General features: G+C 35.2%; 1 protein-coding gene across 7 annotated transcripts in view; it reads right to left on the bottom strand.

Annotated features, from left to right (window-relative positions):
* Positions 1 to 25,348, bottom strand: part of LOC150108191 (uncharacterized) — a 368,644-nt gene that overhangs the window by 215,842 nt on the left and 127,454 nt on the right. For all 7 annotated transcript variants that reach the window (XM_090390641.1, XM_090390644.1, XM_090390642.1 and 4 more), the window contains exon 7: positions 24,637 to 24,678. In XM_090390641.1, the coding sequence (XP_090246767.1) occupies positions 24,637 to 24,678 (42 nt within the window). The remainder of the gene's footprint in view (positions 1 to 24,636; positions 24,679 to 25,348) is intronic.

Here is a 25,348-nt window from a genome sequence, read left to right as displayed (position 1 = left end):
TAGATAAAACTGTTTTTAATTTGACTTTCTTCAATCAGTATAAATTTTATATTACGCTTTGTATGTTATAAAACATAAATCAATCTCAACTCAGGAAAATAAAATCCAAGTTAATTATGATCCTTGAGCTTGATGTCCGCTGCAAAGAGTTTTTATTTGAGGTACTAATTTAGTCACTTTCAATCTCAAATCCCCATGGTTTGTGATATCCAGATAATTTCTTTTTTTTCAGTAACAAGTCATTTACAGCACTAAAGTCGCATTCAACTAAATATGACAACAGGAAGGGCAACAGTATTCTTGCAAAAGTAGTTGAATTTGGGTATTTTGTTTCTGTCTTGTCACAGAGCTATGCCATTGTTCCTTTTATGCTGAATAAAGTTCTAACAGCCTCATCATTTTGCATTTCTGAAAGTTCTTCTTGATACTGTATGGTCACAACAGTTAAGTCCACTAGCATTGGCTGAGTTATCCAAGATGGAAAATCAATTTCTTTTAAATCAGAAAATCTGTCATTTAAATCACAGGCCATTTTGCTCAGGTGATCCACAATAACAAGTGCAGCATCAGTTACTGCACACTTATTTAGCCAATAAAATTGGTGAAATTTTTTGGCTGAAACATTCTTTTGGCATAATTGCAGAAATGCAATGCTTTGCATCAACAAGGGTCTTATTTGTTCTTTTCAGTTACTTATTTCATATATTCAGCTTTTCAAAGATATCTGTCAAATAACTCACAAATGCTTGACCATCAATTGTTTGTAGGAGTTTCATTTCAGGTTTGTCATTCAAAAACTCACTAAGAATATCAATTAGTTCCATGAATCTTCTCAGGCAATTCCCCTGTGACAGCCATCTCAACTTAGTGTGAAGCAATAGTCTTACATGGTCAGCAGTTTTATCCTCACAAAATTGTTTGAAGAGATGCTCACATTTGACAATAGCTTTGATAGTGTTGATACATTTTATAACTGAATTCAAACACCTCATTTAGAATAGGTGAAAGTTTTTTGGAAACTAAATTTTCTCTGTGAACAAGACAATGCACAAGTAACATTTCAGGACTGATCCTTCATTAATTTTAAACAGCCATGTTTCTTGCCCATCATAACAGGAGCACCATCTATAGCACAAGATGCAATATTTTTCATTGATATTTGAGCTTCATCTAAATAATTTTTGAGTTTACTGTATATATCAATGGCAGTAGTAATGGCTTTCAATACTTCACAGAACAACATCTCTTCAATAAATTCACCATTGTCAATATATCTTACATAGGCCATCAATACAGCATCACTGTCTCTTACAATTAATTCATCCATCTATATTGAGAATTTCCTTGATCTCAAATTTTCGACAAGTTGTGTTTCCACATCTTTAGCCATCTCATCTATTCCTTTGCTAACAGTGTTATTGCTCAGTGGCAATCCTTTGATATCTTTGTCATCTTTCTTCGGAATTGATTTGAGAAAAGTTGATATTGCCGGCTTAATTAAATCCTCCCCTATAATACGATTTTTCCTGATTTAGCTATGAGCAGAGAAATTTCATAACTAGCTTCAAAAGTACAATTTTGGGTAGCAGTTTGTATAGAGAATATAAATCTATTATTGATCTTTTCTCAAATTTCTCCATTAAGACTTAAACTGGTTCAAATCATAGTTCACATAAGCACTATGTTTTGCCTTCAAATGTGCTTCAAGACAACCTTTTTTCATTGATTTGTTGGTCAAACAGTGTTCGCACAATAGACAGAATGGTGACCATTCATCCTGAGGAGCAGGTATGAAACCAAACTTCAAATACTCATCTGAATACTGACGAATGTTTTTCTTGCCTGCACTACTAATTTTATGCAGGGGTTAACAAGTAAAAGAAAAAAAATAGGTTTATAAAGTATACTATATATACAAGGAAATTAATGGAGTATAACATGTATTTATATCACTACAAACACATAATAAAACATTTAATAAATATAGCATTAAAATAATAAAAAAAAGTCTACCATCACAAGCAGAGAAAAACAATGAAATATGAGAGATTATGTTTATGTTTTTAACTATCAAATGAACCTAATACAATTGTGGCAAAGTGTTCATTTTATTTATATTGATAGCATTGCAACTTCTAGGTAACCAGAAAACTAACATGTAAAAATGTTACATAAAAAAAAAACGCCTGCTAGCATAAAAAACATTGACAATACATCAAAAAATTAAACAAAATTGCCTCATTGTTTCTACAACAAAAACTGCACAAAGTTAAATTCGCACTGTTTACTTTTAAGAAGTGACAGATGCTATGATCTAATCTTAACAACTTATGCCACCAAGTATTTATGTTGACTGCTGTACTAGTGTTGCTAGCTTTTTTCTTGGAAAGTCAGGGTTGCAACATCGATAATTTATCACCAACAATGGCGATTTTTTGACTATATTGGTGATGAATGCAATACCATTTTCTAATTGCCCCTGCTTTAAAGGCAATGTGGAAGTCTCCTCTCAGTTATACAGCTTTGACTCTCACTCCTACCTCTTCACCATATGAGGAAACTCATGTGGAGTTTGCTAAAAGAGTGTTCAGCTGAACTGGCTATTCCTTTGACTAGGCTATATAATTTGAGTCTCAGAACAGGAAAGATTCCACGGGACTGGAAAGAATGTACGGTAATCCCATTGCACAAGGATGGTGCAAAGACTGATTTATCCAACATCGACCAATCAGTATCTCAGGAGTAGTGATGAAAATTTTGAAAAAGTTGGTTAGGGCATCCAGAAATGGGTTGACAGAGAATCTCTACTTTGGAATGGATTTACTAAGGAAAAGTCATGTTTTAGCAACTTGCTCATTCTATAATAATGTTACCACTGAGTTAGACAAGGGGGGAATGCATACACCATGATACTTTTGGATTTTGCTAAGGCATTTGACAGACATACAGCATGGAAGACTGTTGCATAAATTGGAGAATACAGGTTTGGATTATAAAATATTAGCGTGGTTAAGAGGATGGCTGATTGACAGATATCAAAAAGTGGTGTGTGTGTGGGGGGGGTGAATTTGCAAGATAATCAGTGGTGTGCCTCCAAGATCAGTTCTTGGTCCATTGTTGTTTATTTTGTACATTAATGGCATTGGGAAGGATTTCACATCTGACATACAACTATTTGTGGATGATACAAAGATGGGTAGGGTAATCAGGATTGTTGCTGATATGCAGTACTTACAGAATGATTTGAACAGGCTGGAATTATGGGCATGTGAAAATGACCATTTCAATGTTAATAAATGGAAAGTTATACAAATTAATCCAACATTATTTCATGGCCAAATATAGAAACTACACAAAAGAAACAAAGAAATTATGAAAGAATTAAACCAAGAACTAGTAATAGAAAAAATGAAAAAATATAAACAAATGGATGGAACACGTTCAAAGAATGAAAATAGAAAGATTACCAAAACAAGCCTTAAAGTACAAGCCATTAGGAAAAAGAAAACCAGGACTTCCTCTTAAACGATTCAACAATGACTTCTAAGGCTGGAGGCGACGCTAGGCCTAAATCCTTGATATGCATGATAATGATGATGATATAGAAACTACAAGAGTTTCGCTGATGATAATGCAAAGATAGGTAAGTTAATCACAGGATTGTTGCTGATATGCAGTACTTACAGAATGATTTGAATAGGCTGGAATTGTGGGCGATTATGATATGCCCACTATTCAGCTATGAAATAATGTTGGATTCAATATCCACTTAATTTCAATAATTTTGCATTGCCGAAGTGAAGCCTTTTGACTCTCTTTTTCAGTAAAGTTGTACATTTTGGTGTGATTAGATATCCGATGTAGCATTATATTGGTGGGATTATGCTTGAAGAAACTGATTAGGCTAGGGATCTTGGAGTTTTAGTAGACAGGAAGTTAAAGTTCAAGGGTCATATAGCAAAAATTGTAAATATAACTCAGAGAATAATGGCAATGCTGAAACAAGCATTGACATGTAAAGATAAGTCATTTTGCCTCTTTACAAGGCCTTGATAAGACCTCACTTAGACTATTGAGAGCAGGTCTGGTCTCCTGTTTTTTTCCAGGGTGATTCTGATATGCTGGAGGGAGAGCAAAGGAGTGTGTCAAAAATGATATCAGGATTACAGATTATGAAGACAGATTGAGAATTTTTAGCTGCAGACACTAGCAAACAGGAAAAAGAGGAGCGATATCATTCTAACTTACAAACTTCTGAAAGGGTTATACAGAATTTCAGTAGATGCAATTTTTGATTTTATGGAGGGTGGGAAAAGGACACGAGGGCATCATGGAAGTTGAGAATGAATGCTATCAAGAAGGGGATTAGGGCTAGATTTTTCTCTCATATAGTAATGCGTGACTGGAATGGATTGCCGCTGAATGTTGTGTGTGCAAGTAGTGTGAATGAATTCAGGAACAGGTATGACAGCTGGTGCAAATAGTATGCCCTCCCTCAATGAGTTCCTGACTCCCTGGAGGTCTCTCTTAATAATAAGTCATAGGAAATCTCATCACACCAACAGTACATAATTTGACACTAACTAACATTAAATTTATAGCTATTATCAATTGCCACAGTTTCAGCTTATTCAAATGATTCTGCAACTGCTGAGTATCAGTACATCACCTATTGCCCTACCTATCTTTGCATCATCAGCAAACAATTGAACATCTTCTATCAGGTCCTTCCCAATATCATTAATGCATAGGTTGAACAATGATGCCCTGAGTAGTGATTTCTGTTGGTCCTCTTAAACCTGACAAAATTACATCAATTCCTCCCATATTACACTTTCTAATATCTGCCCATCAACCACCTACCCACCCATCTAAGTCAATAGTTATATTCCAATCTCATATTATCCAGTTTATGCAACAGCCTTTCATATGTTATCCTATCAAATGACTTAGCAAAATTCAACAGTATCATAAGGCATTCATTCCCCATTCCCTTTACCCAATTGCTCAGACATGACCTATCTTTAGTAAACCCATGCTATGCCCTGCAAAGTATAGCTTATCTGTCAATCTACTTCTGTGAGTTTTTACCGATTTCTCTAAATTCTTGACAACCACTCCCAACATTACTGATAGGCTGGTGGTTAGACACATCAGTTTTTGAACCACTCTTGTATATTACTATGGTACAATCCTTCATCCCTGTGGAATCATTCCTGAGCTGAGACTCAAATTTTAAAAAAAGAAAACATGTGAAAAGCCTAGCCAGTTCAACTTAACATTTCTTTAGCATATGAGCTAAAACATCACACCTGGACTACTGCTGAAATGCTATCCAAATTATATACAGCTCTTGAGCTATCTCATGCTCCTTTATCTGTTCATCCAATACAGTAATAGTACAGTGCACCATATTATACACCCCCAGGTTGACAGATCTTAACAAAGTTAAGCACTCATTATTTGAACAATCACATCTGCCTCTGGCACAAGGGTTACCCTCTGCATTCAGCAAAGTTATTTTTCTACATTCATTCATTCTTTTACTTATGGCACAATCATAAAATTCTTTTTGATTGCATTTAGCCTGCACAGCCCATTTCTTTTCATACTCTGATTTTAATTATCCTTACCACACCACATTAAGATACTGCATCACTGAAACATCTTTCCAAAACTTTCCATGCACTGCTGATATCCTTCCCATTCAATAACTTATACCATGGGACAAACAGTATTAGTATTCTCCTGAGTGTCAATTTCTAGCTTTGTAGTTCAGCATGAAACCTGTTCCTAACAGGAATGTCCATATAACTAATTTTCTGATGGTAAAACAATTACATCCTTAACTGACCCTTCTAATGCTATGATCAAATCTAACATACTTTGACCTTAAATTCCTTCTTTCACATGCACAAAGTTGCCTTGCAACATCTTGATAAATTCTTCTTCATTGAATTTTTTTTTCTGTTACTTAATTAGTATTCAGAAAACTGAAGTCACTCATAATGATTACTCATTTAGTAGAATTAAGGTAATTTGGCAATACATTTCATGACCCCCAGCAAATGAACTGCCAGGTCTGCAGCAACACCTTACCATATATTTCATCCTGTTAACCTCTGCTTCATGCCAGACAGCCTCAAACTCACTTGTACACTGGATATTATTTCTATTATTGTATCATCATTTGATATCATTAGAAGTACCCTTCCTGTCTCCTATTTCTGCCATTCCAAAAAATACTATATTCTTTACACTTGATTCCAGTTACTACATCTGACTGTGAGCTGGACTTTACTAATGCCAACCATCTTAGGCAGCAAGGTATCACTTAATCCTTTAGGTTCCTGATGCTCCTAGCATTTGTGTATAGATGTAAATTACCTCTTGAGGTTTTTTATATAATTATAACTGCAGTCTCATGCACACTCTTTGTTCCTTGTGGTCAGCCATCACAAAATTGCCAAACTTGCTGTGTAAGCACTAACAAAAAAGCAGCCAGAACAACGAACCAGTTCACACAGGATAATGTCAGTTGCCAGACTGGCATGAAAAACTGCACACTCACAATGATTAGTAGCATCATCTGTAATTAGAAAATGCGTGCATGCCAAGTTCAGATTCCGGTTATTTTTGGTTATCCCCTCATACATACTAGAAAAGTCTGAACCCAAAGCATACAGGTCTACCACTTCAGATTCATAATCCTGCTCAGTGATATTCATATCATTATCAAGTTTGCACACCTTAGCTGAATTTACACATGTATTCTCACCATGCCTCCCTTAATCTAGTTTCCCAGAATTTCTGCATTAGCTCACCTAAGAAATACTTTCCTAAAGCTACCGATGGAAAATCCATTCAGGTGCAGAGTATCAAATCTTTTTGACCATCAACATCATTCTGCACATACCAAAATGTGCAACCCTTTCTTTCCACTACACAAAAGAAATGGGTGTATTTAATTTGAAGTTTAATTAAAAGTTATGAAGTTTGGAAAAAAATAATTCCTTTATCCATAAGATAAAAAATAATTTTTCAAACACAAAATGAGCTGTTCCCACCCAGATTTCAGGATTTTTATATCCTCATCATCATCAAAATCCTGCCATGTACCCTCAAGGGGTGTACAGGATATGATAGTACTACATGAAAAATTTACATTATTACTAACTTCCTATTTACAATTTTCCTCCAAATTAGCCTGTTCCTTGTCAAGACTCCAACATTATGAGATATTATATTTCTATCATCTAAGGAACTTTGTACAGTATCAATCCACCTATATCTTGGTCTTCCTCTGGGTCTTTTTTCAGCCAACCTGGCAAAGAACACTTGTTTTACTAATCTTTCCTCTTGCATTCTGTTTAAATACCCATACCACCTAAGATTAGCTCTGTTAACACATTCTTGGATGCTAACAATATCAAGTTCTTTCATAATATCCTTGTTTATAATATGATATTGCCATCTGTTCACACCTCTAATCTTTCTCTGGACTCTCATATATGTAGTTTCTTCTAGTCTTTGGTCAAGTGTTTTATTTCTAACCTAGCTCTCAGGTCCATAAGTTAAAATTGTTTTGAACAGTCTTGTATACAGCTAATTTAGTGTTTTTGACTAATTTCTCTCATATTCCATATAAATTTATTTAGTTGACTTCCTACCATACCAGCTTTGATTCTGTTGTCTGTTTCCAAATTTAATTTACCACCTTCACTAAAAATTGTGCCTAAGTAGCTGAAATGTTTTACTTGTTCCACAGGTTCTCTGTTCACAATACAGTTGACATTTTTAACGCTGTCTATTTTCATTGTCTTTGTCTTTTTATTGCTGACCTTCATACCGTATCTCTTACAGCAGTTATTCAATTTAGTCAGTGAATCTTGCAGACTAGTAGCGGATTTATTTATTGTCCGCATAAAGCAAAGAGCTGACATTAACATCTCCAATTTTGATATCATGTTTAATACCACTTTCCTTCATAATGTGATCTATATAGATAATGAATAACAGAGTGGATAATGTACATCCTTGTCTAACACCAGATTTAACATTAAACCATCTTCCTGTACTTCCTTCAATTCTGACTGCCGAGTCCGCGCGGTTAGCCTAGTGGCTATGCGCTTCGTAACCATATGCCTGGGGAAGGAGTGTCCTAGGTTCGATTCCCGTCGGTGACGTGAGGAGCTGAAGGATCTTCCTCAGCCATAGCCAAGTTAGCCAGTCTTGGGCGTGGACAGCAGGGTTTTTTCCCCAGTTTATTCTGGGGTTTTTCATCCCGCAAAGCAGGCAAACTGGCCTTGAGAACTCAACACTACAGGCCATAGGATACACCGGGGCATAAGGCTGACCACCTTATCCTGTAAAACGGAGTGAGGTCTGATGATCAATGGACCCTGGACACCGCAAGGTAAAAGAGGGTATAAGGAAGATGAAGATGAAGACTTATAACTCAAATAAAGACTAAGTATTGCTTGATATAATGCCCCACTAACACCATATAACTGTAGCGTATTGAATAGCTTCTCTCTTGGCACCTTGTCATATGCTTTTTCCAAATCGACAAAACTTAAATACAGATCTTTGTTATATTCCCATGCTTTCTCGACTATTTGTCGTAAAGTGAAGATCTGATCCCGACAGCCTCTATTTGGCCTGATTCCAGCTTGTTCTTCACCCAGCTTTTTTTCCACAATTCTTCTCAACCGTTTCTCAAGTATACTTGCATATATCTTGCCAGGAACACTCATTAGGGAAATACCTCTGTAATTCTCACATTCAGTTTTATTTCTCTTTTTATATATGGGTACTATGAGAGCTCTACTCCAATCATCAGGAATTCGTCCCTCTGTCCAGGCTTTCTGAACTATGCAGTACAGCCACTGTACGACTTTTATATCACCATACTTCAGTATTTCTGGTCGAATATCATCTACTCCTGCTGCCTTTCCACATTTCAAGCCTTTCATGGCTTTTTCTACTTCAAGTACGGATATGTATTCCTGACTGTATGCCAGTTGAGTGTTTTTTACCACTGTGCTATCACTTTTTGTTTCATTTAGCAATTTTTCGAAGTGATTACTCCATACTTCAAGGATATCTTTTTCTCCCATTTTCATGTCACTTTTATCATCTCTAACTCCTTTTACAGTACTCTTTCCTCCATTTCTAAGCTTCTTCAACAACCTCCAGAATATCTTGCCACCTTCTTGATATTTATTTTCTATGTTCTTACCAAAGTTCTCCCATGACTTTTGTTTAGCTAGTTTACACAGTGTTTAGCTATCTTACATTTGTCTCTGTATTCTCTCAGAGCACAAGCTGACTTATTTGCCAGGAACTTTTGATATGCTTTCTTCTTTTCCTTCACTGCCTCTTTAACTTCCTGTGTCCACCATGGAGTTCTGATTTTTCTATCCTTGCAGACAACCTCGCCACATGCCTCTCTGGCTGAATCAAATCAGTGTTTTTTCCAAGGCTTGTCACTGAATCTCCAAGGTTTGGTTGTTGTTCTCAAACTCTTTCACTTTTTCTTGAATAATGTTTGTGTATTTTAGTCTACAGCTTACATCTGAGAACTGTTCAACTGTATTAAAGATATATAGGATTTTTATATCCTATATATCTTTATATATTTAATATACAATATATCTTATTTCAATTTACCATATATTTTTAATTTACAGCTTTAAGAGTCTGACTCATTGCATACCAACTATACCAATTACTTTTCCCCTCCCTTCTTACAAAGTATTACAGATATTTCTACACTGACTGGCAACCATCATTCCTCCACTTTCTGTTGCACCTGCAAACACACAAACCTGCTTCTCCTCTCCCTCTTTTATTCCATCTCAAACAATTACAACCTGAAACTCTTAAAAAAAATGTCAATAAATTTCAATCTCAGTCCTCACACACACTCACCATATGGCACTGATGTGGTTATAGATCCTTTGACTTCTCATTTATGGGATTAATAAAAAGGTGGTCAATTATAAAACTGGCAGACTCAAGTTTTTAGGTTATTATTGATTTTAATGGTTGGAAAAGACCACCTACATTTCATTCATTATGAAGATTTCAGGTAAGTGTTATTAAGCTAATGTTCCATTTTGATATTTATATGAAGAGAACTGTTCTGGTTCTCTTCTTTCTTATGCCCATTATTGTATGCATTTGTAATTTTTATGTTTTGGTTTAGTGTGTTTTATGTATAGTTCCTATCAATCTGTAAAAATAATCATAATTTAAAATTCTGAATATTTTTATGAATTGTTTATGTTAGAATGTTTATTAGTTTTAGTTTCATAACACGCATTGTTGGCACTTGCGATGTGCCTGTTATTGAAATGGTCTTGAGTCAGTGATTATTTGGATTCTGAAAGAAAGAGTTAAGGTCATTGCACCAATCGGAGTGAACCCTTGTGCAATAAATAAATATATAGGTACACTCGGAATTAAAAAAATAATTGTTGAACAATATCTTCTCTATAAAGAGATAGGATTAAAATAATATAAAAATCTCTCTAATTATTAACAATGGCGCAGTCAATTGACAGGATTGGTTATGACTTAACTTTATTTTAGAATCCAGAAAGTAAATCTTGACTCAAGTAAAATAGCTACAGGAGATAGTAATTCTAGTGGTGAAGTTTCTTTAGTTAAAGATGAGGAATTTTTAGGATAATTAATCCAACTTTAGTAATACCTTCTTTTTCAGGAAATAGTAGTGAAAGTGTAGAAACATTTTTTTAAATATGCAGAAAAAATTAGAGATTTAGGAAAATGGTCAGAATTTCATTTGTTGATTATACTTCGCAGTAAATTATTGGGCAAAGCCAAAACATTCTTAAACACATCTCCTTTACTGAGAGACACTGACAGCTATGCAACATTTAAAGGTTTGCTAACATCAGAATTTTCAAGTGTAAGAGAATTAGGGCATAACATTTGGAAAATTCATCAGTGCATCCAAGGTAATAAGGAGTCTGTTTCAGAATATTATCATAGACTTTGGAGCATTGCTCATAAACTTAATGTTTCATCTGAAGAGAAATCCTCTTTAGAATGGTTGCTGTTTAATCAATAATTTGAAAGAAAAAGGTTAAAAATCTTGAACAGTGTTTTGAACTTGTTAGAGAAAAGGAAAAGAGACTTAGAGATATATTTCATTCTGCAAATAATAAACAGGCAAACTCTTTTCAGTATGATGTAACTTATTCTCCTAACATTGTGGCTACAGGTAATAGCGAATGTAGAAGATGTCAAAATCTTGCAGTATGATTTGAATAGATTGGAGTTCTGGGCTAAGGAGAATGGATGTCAATTTAATGTGACAAAATGTAAGGTTATGCATTTTGGGGTGATATACAGTATTCCACCAATGTGGTATGCAGTACAGTATATCACATTGGTGGAACTGTACTCCAGGAGATTGATGAGGCCAAGGACTTGGGAGTGTTGGTGGATAGGGAGATGAAGTTTAGGGGGAGACATTGCAAAAGTGGCTAAATCAGCTCACTTGGTTGCTGAAAAATACTTTGATGAGCAGAGACAAGCAAGTTATTGTTCCTCTGTACCAAGCCTTGATAAGACCTCACCTCAACTACTGTACCCAGATTTGGTCACCTAGGTTTCTTCTTGATGGGGAGGAGGTGGAGAAGATCCAGAGGCGAGTTACCAAGATGATAGCAGGTCTATGAAATGAACCTTATGAGAACAGGTTGAAGATCTGTGGGTTACAGAAATTGGTTGATAGGCAGAAAAGGGGAGATGTGATTGAGACATTCAAATTGCTGAAGGGTTTCTATAGGATTAATTCAGAGGATATTTTTGAGATCAGGACTGGTGGTGGGAGAACTAGGGGACATCTATGGAAGCTGAGCAAGAGTGTGATTAGCAAGGGTGTTAGAGCTGGGTTCTTTACTTTTAGAGTGGTAAATGAGTGGAATAGGCTGCCAGAGTCTGTTGTGGGTGCTATGACAGTGAGTGAGTTCAAGGCAAGGTATGATAGATACTGTGAGAATGTCGAATAGTTGTGTGGACATGATGTTTAGGGCCTCCCTCAATGAGTCTAAGGACTCCCTGGAGTCGCCCATAATAATAATAATAATAATAATTCTCCTAGCATTGTGGCTACAGATAAAGTAAGAGAAGGAAAGTTTCAAAAATTAAAAGGTGCTAAGAAAAAGAAACAGTCTAAGGAAACTTCTGTGAATTTCACTAAAGATATTCCAGGATCTGAGTACAAGGTAGAATCACATGATTTGGGAAAATTAGAGGAACTGAAAACATTTCTTAGTGAAGAAATAGAAAGACAACAGAGACTAATAGTAAAAGGACAGGAACTTCTATTTAAGATGATATCTGATTTAACAATATCCAAGAATCTTACAGATAATCAATCTTTCTCTGGTGAATCTAATGGTATTGACAGGAATAAAATATCTCAAAGGAGATATATTCCAAAATGCTTTAGATGCAATAAGCCTGGTCATTTTGCTAAAGACTGTTAAGGATAATTCTTGTTTTCAACATAAGAAATCAGAGAATAAAGAAAAATCTAGAAATAATTATTATTCCAATATCATACTGGCAAGGACAGAAATGTCAAACTACTCATTGGACATGGGTAAAGCTAAAGACAGCTCAAACCCTGAAAGAGAGTTTGATGTATCATTAGCTCCTTATGCTAATGGAGATAATCCTTTGACAGTTCTACAAGGATTTACGGAAGATGTACCTTGTGAAATCTTACTTAACACAGGTGCACATATCTCACTCATTTCTTATAGTTTAACAAAATTAAATCTCTAATTCCAAATGATATTCCAGTTTTAAGTTATCCAATTAAATTAAAGGGTATATTCGAATCAGAAATTTCAGCTGATAAGCAAATCAATGTTTTTATTTCAATTCCTTGTTTTCCATTGAAAGTTTGTCATCCATTAATAGTTCTTCCAAAATCATCAAATCCAAATGTACAAGTAATATTTGGAATTGATTTTCTGAAACGTCATGGTTTTGCATGTAATTTTATTGATAATGCAGTGTCCTTGTGTGGACTAGAATGCCATTTAGACAGGAAATCAGGTGATTATTTCCTGTCAAATCAGGTGATTATTAGACAAAGGAAAACTAGAGCAATCTCCTGAAGTTTTTTTAAACACTCTGATGATAATGATCAAGTGTTTAATATTCAGGCTCTAAAGAATAAAGAACCTAGTTCACAAATTTCGGAAAAGGATAAGATTGTTCGAGCTCAGAAAGATGATTCCATACTCAAAACTATCTATGAAGCAGTATTGAAGGGTGAAACTCAACTGGATACATTTTTAAACCTGGAAAACTTATTTAGATAAAGATGGGTTACTCTTATCTAGACAAATGGAAGGTTGAAAGTGAAAATATTGGCACCAACTCAAATGATTCCTTGGTGTACACTTTCCACGATTCTGACTTGGCAGGACACCATGGATTTTCTAGAACTTGGGAAAGAATAAAGTATCGTTACATCTGGAAAGGTATGAAGCGTGACATACTCACATATGTCAAATCATGCCATAAGTGCCAAATAAGATCCCCTTTCAGAGGAAAAGCTCCATTACAACCATTTCCAATTCCAACTAGACCTTTTCAGGCTGTTGCTATTGGTGTGGTAGATCCACTGCCAATTACTAAAAAAGGCAATAGCTACATTCTAGTAGCCATAGATATGCTAACTAGATTTCCTGAAGCAGTATCAATGAAGGATCAAACTGCAAAGACTATTGCAAGAAAGTTCTTGAATATTATAATTTGGAGATATGGAACTCCTCAGACCTTACTTTCAGATCAAGGAGCAAACTTTACATCTGAACTGTTATTATAGTTATGTAAATTACTTAATATTAGGAAGATTTTTACTACACCTTACCACCCACAGTGCAATGGTATGTGTGAGAGGCTGAATAAAAATATAAAGCAAATACTTTGCAATCTGGCAAACACTAAAATGAATGATTGGGACACATATCTTTCTCAAGCAATATTTGCATGCAGATTTGCTTTTCATTCTGCTATCAAAGAAAAACCATCTTTTGCTTTATATGGCTTTGATCCAATCTTTGCTAATGAACTTGTTTCAGTCATTCCTAATACAGGATACAATGATATAAATGAGTATTTGGAAACAGTAGTAGATAAATTTTCCACTACTCACAGATTAGTAGATGAAATAAGTAAATTAAGTTCTCAGAAAACTAGGCAGTATATAAATCATTTTAGAAAGTATAAGTCATTTGCACAAGGAGATTTAGTATTGTTAGATGACAAATCTAGTATAAAAAGAGTTGGAAAATTAGGAAGGAAAGCTTCAGGTCCATATAGAATTTTAGAAAAATTTTCTCCTGTGAATTTTGACATTCAAGATGTCAAAAATCCTAGTAAAATTATAAATGTACACTCTGATAGGTTAAAAAGGTACTTTTTAGGGAGTAGAAATTTAGTTATATTAGGAGACAATATGAATAAAATATTTAAAAACGAAGGTTGTTTTCTTAGTACTAATTGTGCATCTCATTCACAATCAAATAGTAGGAAATGGAATAGTTTTAAAGCTCATAATTCAATATGCACCAAAGGAGAAAATTAAATTGGGTAAAACAAAACCTAATGTAGGAAATTTTAGAAATCCCAAAGTACATAATTCAGATACTACACAATGTAAGAGTGATGATAATCAAACTGACTCTAACATTGATGAAATTACAGCAGAATATCATTGGTTAGTTAACTTAGAGTTAAATAAACCAAAAAAAAAAAAAAAAAAAAGTGAAAATACCTTTAATTAGTTAATAAGGATAAAGAATCTCAGTAACCTGTAGAATTTGATTCTGATAGTGATGATTCTGTAGATTTAGGGCATAATTCAAGTAGTTTAAATGAAATATTTGAGAAATATAGAAATGAGATTTGTAAGTATAGTAAATTGGAAGAAGAAAATTTTGAATTGTCTCTAGCATCAGATGATTCTGAAACTAGTGATTCAGACAGTTAAATAATGATAAGCAAGAATCACGTCATTATTTAAGATCTAGGAATAAGCAATAAAAAATGTTTGTCATATGTAAGAGAAATATTTAAATTTTTTTTTTTTTTTTAATTTCAGAGAAAGATGAAACTGATGTAAAAATAATCAATTTAAAATTCTGAATATTTTTACGAATTGTTTATGTTAGAATGTTTATTAGTTTTAGTTTCATAATACGCATTGTCGGCACTTGCAATGTGCCCATTATTGAAATGGTCTTGAGTCAGTGATTATTTGGATTCTGAAAGAAAGAGTTGAGGTCATTGCACCAATCAGAGTGATTGTGCAATAAATAAATATATAGGTACGCTCGGAATTAAAAAAATAATTGTTGAACAGTATCTTCTCTATAAAGAGATAGGATTAAAATAATATAAACATCTCTTCTAATTATTAACAAATCCTTTATGTTCTGTTTCCTGGCATTTCCTTTGTTTACCGCCTTCAGTACAGTTTTCTGCCCAAATTTATCACTCTTCAGTAAAAGTTCATTTCATCAATGATTATTCAGTTTCAAATACTTAACAAAATACATGAATCCCATGAATTTTGTTGGGGGGGGGGTTAAAAGAAGTGCTAATTATTGTTCACAATCATTAATGGGAGGGGGGGGCGATGATTGCTAAAAGATCTGCTAGAGCTTGGTGTGAGATCAGTTTAAGAAACGCACACACACACACACACACACACACACACGTGTGTGTGTGTGTGTGTATTAAAGATACCAAGCTATTTTAAACTTGGTTTTAATCCATTTCCCAAGTAAGCAAACAGACAAGTAAGTCAAGTTTGCATCTGCAAGTAGTGCAAGTCTGGGTGACCCGCAAAGTAGTGCAACTTTTAGGCAACTCATGGTAAAGGTGGAATAAGCTCTGATCACTGGCGCAAACTCGACTTACTTGTCTGTTTGCTTACTTGGGAAATGGATTAAAACCAGGTTTAAAATAGTTTGGTATCTTTAACATATATTATACCCAAGGTAAAAAACTTTCTATACACACACACACACACACACACATTAATCCCACAGACAAGAGGTACAAGAATTTATAGCACATAAATTCTATGTGTGAGGTGCAAAAAAAGGATGAGAAAGAAGAAATCTGTTGACATTTTTTCTTGAAGAGCTAGAGATTCAAGTTGTTGGGAAACATGTTATGAGAAAGGCTCTTCCAGAAGACAGAGGTAGGTGGAATAAATAAGGAAGAGGAGAAGCAGGCTTGATGTGTTTGCAGTTGTACTGAAAATGGATGTTGGACAGCTGCTGCTCTTGTTTTAACAAGCCTCACAGTAAGAGAAGAAATAATTTTCCAGTTCAATGAAGTATCTGTAGAAGAGAGCTGAAATACACTCTCCAGCTAAAAGTCTGTGGATTCAAATCCCGTGGTGGGAATGGATGTTTGTGATCGTCTGTGGAAATACCAGTGGTGGTGGTGGACAGTAGATGGGGTTGGTGTAGTTGGTGGAGACAGAGCTGTAGAGCAGGTGCCCTCCCTCGATGAGTCTTTGGACTCCCTGGAGGTGTCATGTAATAATAATAAAAAAAATATTGCATCTGTAAGATAGACTTTCAAGTGTATATGTAAGGGAAGAGTAATGTATAAGCTGAGATGCTCTCCTTTAGACAGCATCAAGAATTTTTATGGAGATTTTAGGTGCACCAACCCAAATATGTGAACAGTATTCTAAAGATAGGCAGATTTGGGATTTATATATTATCAGTAGCTGGGCAGGTGTAAAATAGCTTCTTGAGTGGAAAAGAATGCCTAATTTTTTAGAGGCTGGTAGTAAATGTGCAAGGAGAGGCAGAGAGGGAGAGATCTGATCATGTCTGGCAATGTGTGTATTACTAAGGACAGGGGACAGTGAGCCTGAGATCACTTTTGAAAGAGAAAAGGAATGACTAAGTTTCGGCCACACTGAAAGTGACCAGGTTATCCTTGCCCCCACTGAAGGATTGTATGGAGATCATTGTTTAAGGCACTGGTTGCAGATAATCATGATGTTTGGGATGTCTGAGAACTATCAAATGACTTATCAAAGGAGTAGGATGAACAGAGTGTGCTATCACCAGGAAAGCTGTGGATGAGAATGGTGGTGATTGAGAGTAAATCATTTATGTATAAGAGAAAGACGGTAGGTGATAGAACAGAGCCCTGAGGCAGTTCTGCATTGGTGGCAAATGCTAGAAGAGAGGTTCTACCCACCATGACACACACTTAATGAACAGAAAGAAGGGTGGTTATCCAGTTACATAAGGTAGCAAGTAGACCAAAGGAAGGCAGTTTGCAAACCAGACTTGATGCAAAACACAATCAGAAGAACTAGAAATATCATGAGCAATAGTACACATTTCTCCATACCTTTCCATGGCATGTTTCCAGTGGTGGGGGGATGCAGGCTAAGAGATCAGCTGAGGATCTGGATTGGTGGAATCCATACTGGTTAACTGGTAAGCTCCTAGGTAGTGAAGAAATTCATTACTGATAACTTTCCCTATTACTTTGGAGAAGAATGAGGTGATAGCAACTGATTGGTAGTTGGACAGTAAGCTGTTATCTTCCTTTTTTGGAATGGATTGGATATATGCTTGCTTCCATGTGATTGGATATGTGCAGCTGAGTATAGATGAGTGAAGAGACAATAGAAGAAAAGCATCAGCTATGGAGCACAACATCTAAGTACAATAAGAGATGCCATAAGGACCAAAAAACTTTTTAGCACTTGCGTTATCTAATATTCTTATGTATTTTTTGCTGAAAGACCATAGGAGGCACATGGTACTTAATCCTCATATTTAAAAGTTACAGGAAAAGAGAGATGTCAGGAAGTCAGCTTTATCTTTGGGTACTATAACAGTGGTACCATCTCAATGAGAGAGAGAGGTGGAAGCACAGGCGAGCAGTAGTTGCATCCAAAGGCTTTTGTGAAGGACCAGAAGACATAGCTCCCATATGGACAAGAAGAGAGTTTCTGCTTTTCTGCTATTGGTCTTTATGAAGTTGGATTTCCTGACAGCTGTTTTACATTTATTGTGAGCTTAGCACATGAGTATGAAACAAGAGTTCTTGATGCAAGCTACCTGCAGTAAGCTGATTTTTTTTCTTCAACTGCTTGCATAGATCCAAACCATGGACTGGATGAGAATTTGGGGTAGAATGAGAGATGAAGTCCTTCATACCAGTGTGGATGATTTTTATGACTTGCTCAGTGCAGGAGTCTGGGTCAGAAGATCACAAGCAATAGTCATCCCACTTGATGCTTTTGTAATACCAAAGGACACAGGATTGGGTGTGGTCAGAGAGATGAGGAGTTCTGTGAAAATGGAAACTTTCACAAGATTGTGATCTCAGTTAACAAGAGGAAAGGTGACATCTACAGTGACCCAAGTGAATGTCAATACCTTCTAAGTAGTGAAAATTGGGTATTTATTTCTCCATGAATGGTGTGTGTGCATGCACAATGGGGGAAGTGGGGGGTCTTTTAACATTAAATTTACTAGAGTGAACCTTGTGTAATAACAGAATAATTTCTCTGGTCCCTAGGAGGTTTGCTACAGTGAATGTCTACTATATAGGAATCCTCTGATTCCTCTGCCTGCCATTTTACTTCAACTATCTGTTTTACTAATTTTTCACTTGCTAATCTGTTTAAATGATCACATGCTGTACATTACCTCTATTTACATCTTTAATATCAGAAATCAACAAATTCCATACAAATACATATTACCGTTAAGAGAGACCTCCAGGAAGTCTAATACTAAGGGAGGACACATATTATCTGCACCAGCTGTCATACCTGTTCTTGAATTCATTCACACTACTTGCACACACCACATCCAATGGTAATCCATTCCAATAAAGCACCACTCTATGAGAAAAAAATCTAGCTATCACCCTGTTCTTGACAGCATTCATTCTCACCTTCCTAGGATGCCCTTGCATATTTTCCCCACCATCCATAAAATGAAAATTATCTACTGAAATCCTGTAGATAATTTTTTAACAAACTTCTAAAACCCTTTTTAGAAGTTTGTTAAGTCTCAATTATATCACTCCTCTTTCTCCTGTTTGTTAGTGTCTATAATTTATAAATTCACAATCTGCATTCATAACCAGTATTTTCCATAATCCTGATATCATTTTAAACACTCTCCTTTGCACTCTCTCCACTTTATCAGAATCACATGGAAACCAGGAGACCAGACCTGTACACAATACTCTAAGTGAGGTCTTATCAAGGATTAGTTTGCCTAATAAAGAGGCAAAAGACTATCTTATCTTTACATGTCAAGGAGGTAACACTTCAGCATTGCAATTATTCTTTGAGTTGTATTTGCAATCTTTGCTTAGCCATTAAACTTCCCTGACACAATCCTTCTCCACCATTTCAAGCATAAATCTTACAAGGAACACTCAGTAGGTTAATACATCTTTAATTCTCACATTTAGTTTTATTTCCCTTTTTACATATGGATATTATAAGAGTTCTCCAATCATCTGGAATTCGTCCCTCTGTCCAGGCCTTCTGAACTCTGCAGTGCAGCCACTCTATAAGACTTTTATACCTGCATACTTGAGCATTTCTGACCGAATATCATCTACTCCAGCTGCCTTTCCACATTTCAGACTTTTGATAGCTTTTTCTACTAAGTATGGATGCCTGTTGAGGGTTTTTACCACTGTGCTGTTGTCAAATCACCTTTATCATCTCTAATTCCTTTTACAGTGCTCTTTCTTCCATTTCTGATCTTTTTGTTTGTTTCATTTAGCAATTTTTTGAAGTAATTACTCCACACATGAAGGATATCTTTTTCTCCGGTTTTCATGTCACCTTTATCATCTCTAATTCCTTTTACAGCACTCTTTCTTCCATTTCTGAGCTTCTTCAACAACCACTAGAATATCTTGCCACTTTCTTGATATTTATTTTCTATGTTCTTACCAAAGTCTTCCCATGATTTTTGTTTAGCTAGTTTTACACAATGTTTAGCTTTCTTACATTTGTCTCCGTATTCTCTAAGAGCACAAGCTGACTTATTTCCCAGGAACTTTTGATATGCTTTCTTCTTTTCCTTCACTGCTTCTTTAACTTCCTGTGTCCACCATGGAGTTCTGATTTTTCTATCCTAACAGGCAACCTCACCACATGCCTCTGGCTGAATCAATCAATGTTTTTTTCAGGGCTTGCCACTGAATCTCCAAGGTTTGGTTACTATTCTCAAACTCTTTCATTTTTTCTTGAATAATGTTCATGTATTTTATTCTACAGTTCACATCTGAGAGCTGCTCAACTTTTATAAGTTTTAAAACTTTCTTACATGTTCTTATTTTCAATATGAAAATCAATTTTATTCTGCTCAAGACTAAATGGTGATCACTTCCAATTTCAAATCCTCTGTACGCTCTAGTGTTCTGCACCAGTGAGAAAACATGACTATCAACAATAACATAGTCAATGAGACTTTTCTTATTCCTTGCATTTTCTCTCCATGTGAATTTGTGCACATTTTTATGTTGGAACCTTGTGGTAGTAATAATGAGTCCATGTCCTGAGTACAAATTCAAAAGGTATTTGCCATTATTATTAGCTCTGTTGTTTTCTCTAAATTTTCCCACAATATTTTTGTCATCATCATCATCATCATCATCAAATTCCTGCCATGTACCCTCATGGGGTGTACAGGATATGACAGTACTACATGAAAAATTACATCATTACTAACTTCCTATCTACAATTTTCTTCCAAATCAGTCTGTTACTTGTCAAAACTCCAACATTATCAGATCTTATATTTCTATCGTCTAAGGCACTTTGTACCATATCAATCCACCTATATCTTGGTCTTCCTCTGGGTCGTTTTCCTGCCAACCTGGCAGAGAACACTTGTTTTGCTAATCTTTCCTCTCCCATTCTATTTAAGTGCCCATACCATCTGAGATTAGCTCTGCTAACGCATTCCTGGATGCTGACAATGTCAAGTTCTTTCCTAATATCCTCATTTTTAATATGATATTGCCATTGATGCCATTCTGTTCACGCCTCTAATCTTTCTCAGGACTCTCATATCTGCGGTCTCTAGTCTTTGGTCAAGTGTTTTACTTCTGACCCAGCTCTCAGATCCATAAGTTAAAATGGGTTTGAACACTGTCTTGTATACAGCTAATTTAGTGTTACGACTAATTTCTTTCTTATTCCATATGAATTTATTCAATTGACTTCCCGCCATACCAGCTTTGCTGATTCTGTTGTCTATTTCTATATTTAGTTTACCATCTTCAGTAAAAATTGTGCCTAAGTAGCTGAAATGTTTTACTTGTTCCACAGGTTCTCCATTCACAACACAGTTGACATTTTCAATGATTCTGCCTATTTTCATTGTCTTTGTCTTTTTATTGCTGACCTTCATACCATATCTATTACAACAGCTATTCAATTTAGTCAGAGAATCTTGCAGACTTGTAGCGGATTTATTTAGAAGTATAACATCATCTGCATAAAGCAAAGAGCTGACATTAACATCTCCAATTTTGATATCAGGTTTAATACCACATTCCTACATAATGTGATCCATATAGATAATGAATAACAGAGGGGATAATGTACATCCTTGTCTCACACCAGATTTAACATTAAACCATCTTCCTGCACTTCCTTCAATTCTAACTGCTGACTCACAACTCAAATAAAGACTAAGTATTGCTTGATATAATGCCCCATTGACACCATATAACTGCAGCGTATTGAATAGCTTCTCTCTTGGCACCTTGTCATATGCCTTTTCCATATCGACAAAACTTAAATACAGATCTTTGTTATATTCCCATGCTTTCTCGACTATTTGCCGTAAAGTGAAGATCTGATCCTGACAGCCTTTATTTGGCCTGAATCCAGCTTGTTCTTCACCAAGCTTTTCTTCCACAATTCTTCTCAACTGTTTCTCAAGTATACTTGCATAGATCTTGCCAGGAACACTCAGTAGGGAAATACCTCTGTAATTCTCACATTCAGTTTTATTTCCCTTTTTATATATGGGTACTATGAGAGCTCTACTCCAATCATCGGGAATTCGTCCCTCTGTCCAGGCTTTCTGAACTATGCAGTGCAGCCACTGTAAGACTCTTATACCACCATACTTCAGCATTTCTGGTCGAATATCATCTACTCCTGCTGCCTTTCCACATTTCAAGCCTTTGATTGCTTTTTCTACTTCAAGTATGGATATGTATTCCTGACTGCATGCCTGGTCAGTGTTTTTTATCACTGTGCTGTCATCACTGCTTGTTTCATTTAGCAGCTTTTCAAAGTAATTACTCCATACTTCAAGGATATCTTTTTCTCCTGTTTTCATGTCACCTTTATCATCTCTAATTCCTTTTACAGCACTCTTTCCTCCATTCCTAAGCTTCTTCAACAACCTCCAGAATATTTTGCCACCTTCTTGATATTTATTTTCTATATTCTTGCCAAAGTCCTCCCATGACTTTTGTTTAGCTAGTTTTACACACCGTTTAGCTTTCTTACATTTGTCTCTGTATTCTGTAAGAGTAAAAGCTGACTTATTTGCCAGGAACTTTTGATATGCTTTCTTCTTTTCCTTCACTGCCTCTTTAACTTCCCGTGTCCACCATGGAGTTCTGATTTTTTTATCCTTGCACACAACCTCACCACATGCCTCTCTGGCAGAATCAATCAATGTTTCCTTCAGAGTTTGCCACTGAATCTCCAAGGTTTGATTCCTGTTCTCAAACTCTTTCATTTTCTTTTCAATAATATTTCTGTATTTTAGTCTACAGTTCACATCTGAGAGCTCCTCAACTTTTATTCGCTTTAAAACTTTCTTACATGTTATTCTTTTCAATATGAAATTCAATTTTATCCTGCTCAAGACTAAATAGTGATCACTTCCAATTTCAAATCCTCTGTACACTCTGGTGTCCTGCACCAGGGAGAAAACATCACTATCAACAATAACATAGTCAATGAGACTTTTCTTATTCCTAGCCTCTTCTCTCCATGTGAATTTGTGCACATTTTTATGTTGGAACATGGTGTTAGTAATAACCAGTCCATGTCCTGAGCAGAAATCCAACAGATATTTTTGTATGTCTGACAATCATTTCCTTCTCTGCTATCTAGATCCCCAACATGGACCAACTTTTACTTTTTCATTGTGTCAGTTGCTTTCTCTAAAGCTTCAAAAAATTCCTCCACTTCTACCTTAGTAGAACCTTCTGTGGGACCATAGGCACAAATAAGTCTCATTGTCCAGTTCCCCATTCTGATGTTTGTCCACATAGCTCTAGTTGATAGTGCCTGCCGTTGAAGAAGATTAGCCTCATATTTAGTGTTGAATACTATAGCTATTCCTTCTTTTCCACAATATAAAATGATGGTACAACATGACAGAACAATCTTCATAATAAACTAAACATGTGCAGTTCTGTACCATTAAAATCAAAATCAAGATCAAGATTGCATCCTATGGCCATCTTGTTTCTTTATCATTTTCATTTCTAGATTGAATTTGGTGTATTTAAGTATGGGTTTGCCAGTTCCTCTTCTTCTTTCCTGTTTTTTCTAATCATGACTGTATTCTACCACAGTACATGCAAATACTAAAAACTATTTAAGTGTATGAATACAAATACACAGCACATCCATATTCAACAGTTAAACATAACAAGACTGAGGAAGGTGCATGCATGGACTGCATGAGCTCTCTGCCTTGCAGAAGACTGTAGATGGCATGAAAGTTACACAGACACATCGAGGAAAATTTTTACAACTCAAAATTTTTTCTTAGCTCTTTTGGGATAATCTGCAGAAGTCCAAATTTACCTGTTGGGATTTTCCTGTGTATGAAGATCAATATCACATATTCCAAACTATTAAATATACTTAAGATAGCTTCCCTTCTGGATTTTTTTGTTACTTCATTTAATAATAACAAGTGATTCAGGATATTCTGTCTTCAGTTTTAAAATCACCTTTATCTTTGATTTTTTTTTTTCTTGGTGATTTTCTTGCCTTCATTTGTAAACTAATTTTAAGAATTTCGAACTGTCATGATAGTTATCTTCTATTTTCTTTTCAAATATGCTTAAAATCAGCAAATATTTATCTGATTTAACTGATTTAAAAATGACAGCATATTAGAGACAAATAGCTATAATCAGTTTGAGGCTTATTATCAGTGTGATGATAAAACAAATTCTACAGAAATCAGTGGATTTAAGCCAAAAAATTTATGTATTTTAACACATTAATCTAAGTTCATTCATAAACAAAGTTTTTTGTAAACATTACTTGCTCTCTGAGTATTCATTATAATAGTTCAGAAATCATGGTTAATCTGAATGTAAGTCCAGTCAAAATAAGATTTTTATTTTTAGGTATTATTTCTGGGAAAATTTCCATATTATTATTATTAAAATGGCCATTTGTATTTTTAGTTTTATTGTTTTACAAGGTTATTTTGCAAGTGAATAGATGTGCAGAAGCAATGTTTTCAATTTTGCATTAAAAAATATCTCTCAAGCAAAAATACTTACTTTTCCTAATGTTTCTAATGGTAATTTGGAGTTTAACATAACCTATGAAAAAAAAAATAATAATAATAAAAATAAAATAATAAATAAATAAAATAAAAATCTCATTACTCAATGGACAAAATAATGAGGAGTTAAATAAGTTTATGAAATCACTTTGTCCATGCTTAAAATTAAGAGGCTTATCTTATCCCATGAAAATATGCAAATAAAAAAGAAAATATGCATTTCGCCATCTAATGGAAAAACCTAGTACTGGTTTTCTTCAAAAGAGTTCAGCACATATTATAATGCAGTAAGACAAAATTCACATTTGAACTTTCAAACCAGCAAAACAACCCAAAAAATACCTTAAAAAAATAATATGGTTTCTCAGTTGCAAATGGAATGCAGTTTTTCTGCTACATTGAGATACAAAATGAATTTTCATGATAGCCTTTTTTTTGTATGTTCATCATTATCATCAGTGGTTCTAACAGACACTTAAGTGCCCATGACCTTCCAACTATTCTTGGATTTCTTAACCGTAATTTCGAGGATAAGGTGGTTAGCCCCATGCCTCCCAGAGTGTCCTATGTCTATAGATGCATGTGTTCATGGGGCCGGTTTGCCTATTCCCAGAGATGAAAAACCAGAGTTTCCAGGTGAAAAAAACCCCTACTTCTGTATGAGACTGGCTGACTCACCTTTTGTCGAAAGAGACCAGATAAAGGTT

Source organism: Typopeltis vanoorti, chromosome 3 (assembly GCF_054136105.1).
Source record: "Typopeltis vanoorti isolate ZY-2024b chromosome 3, IOZ_Tvanoo_1.0, whole genome shotgun sequence".
Classification (NCBI taxonomy): Eukaryota; Metazoa; Arthropoda; class Arachnida; order Uropygi; family Thelyphonidae; genus Typopeltis; species Typopeltis vanoorti.
The sequence above is the reverse complement of the archived record's forward strand: the minus strand, read 5'-3'. Positions and strand labels throughout refer to the sequence as shown.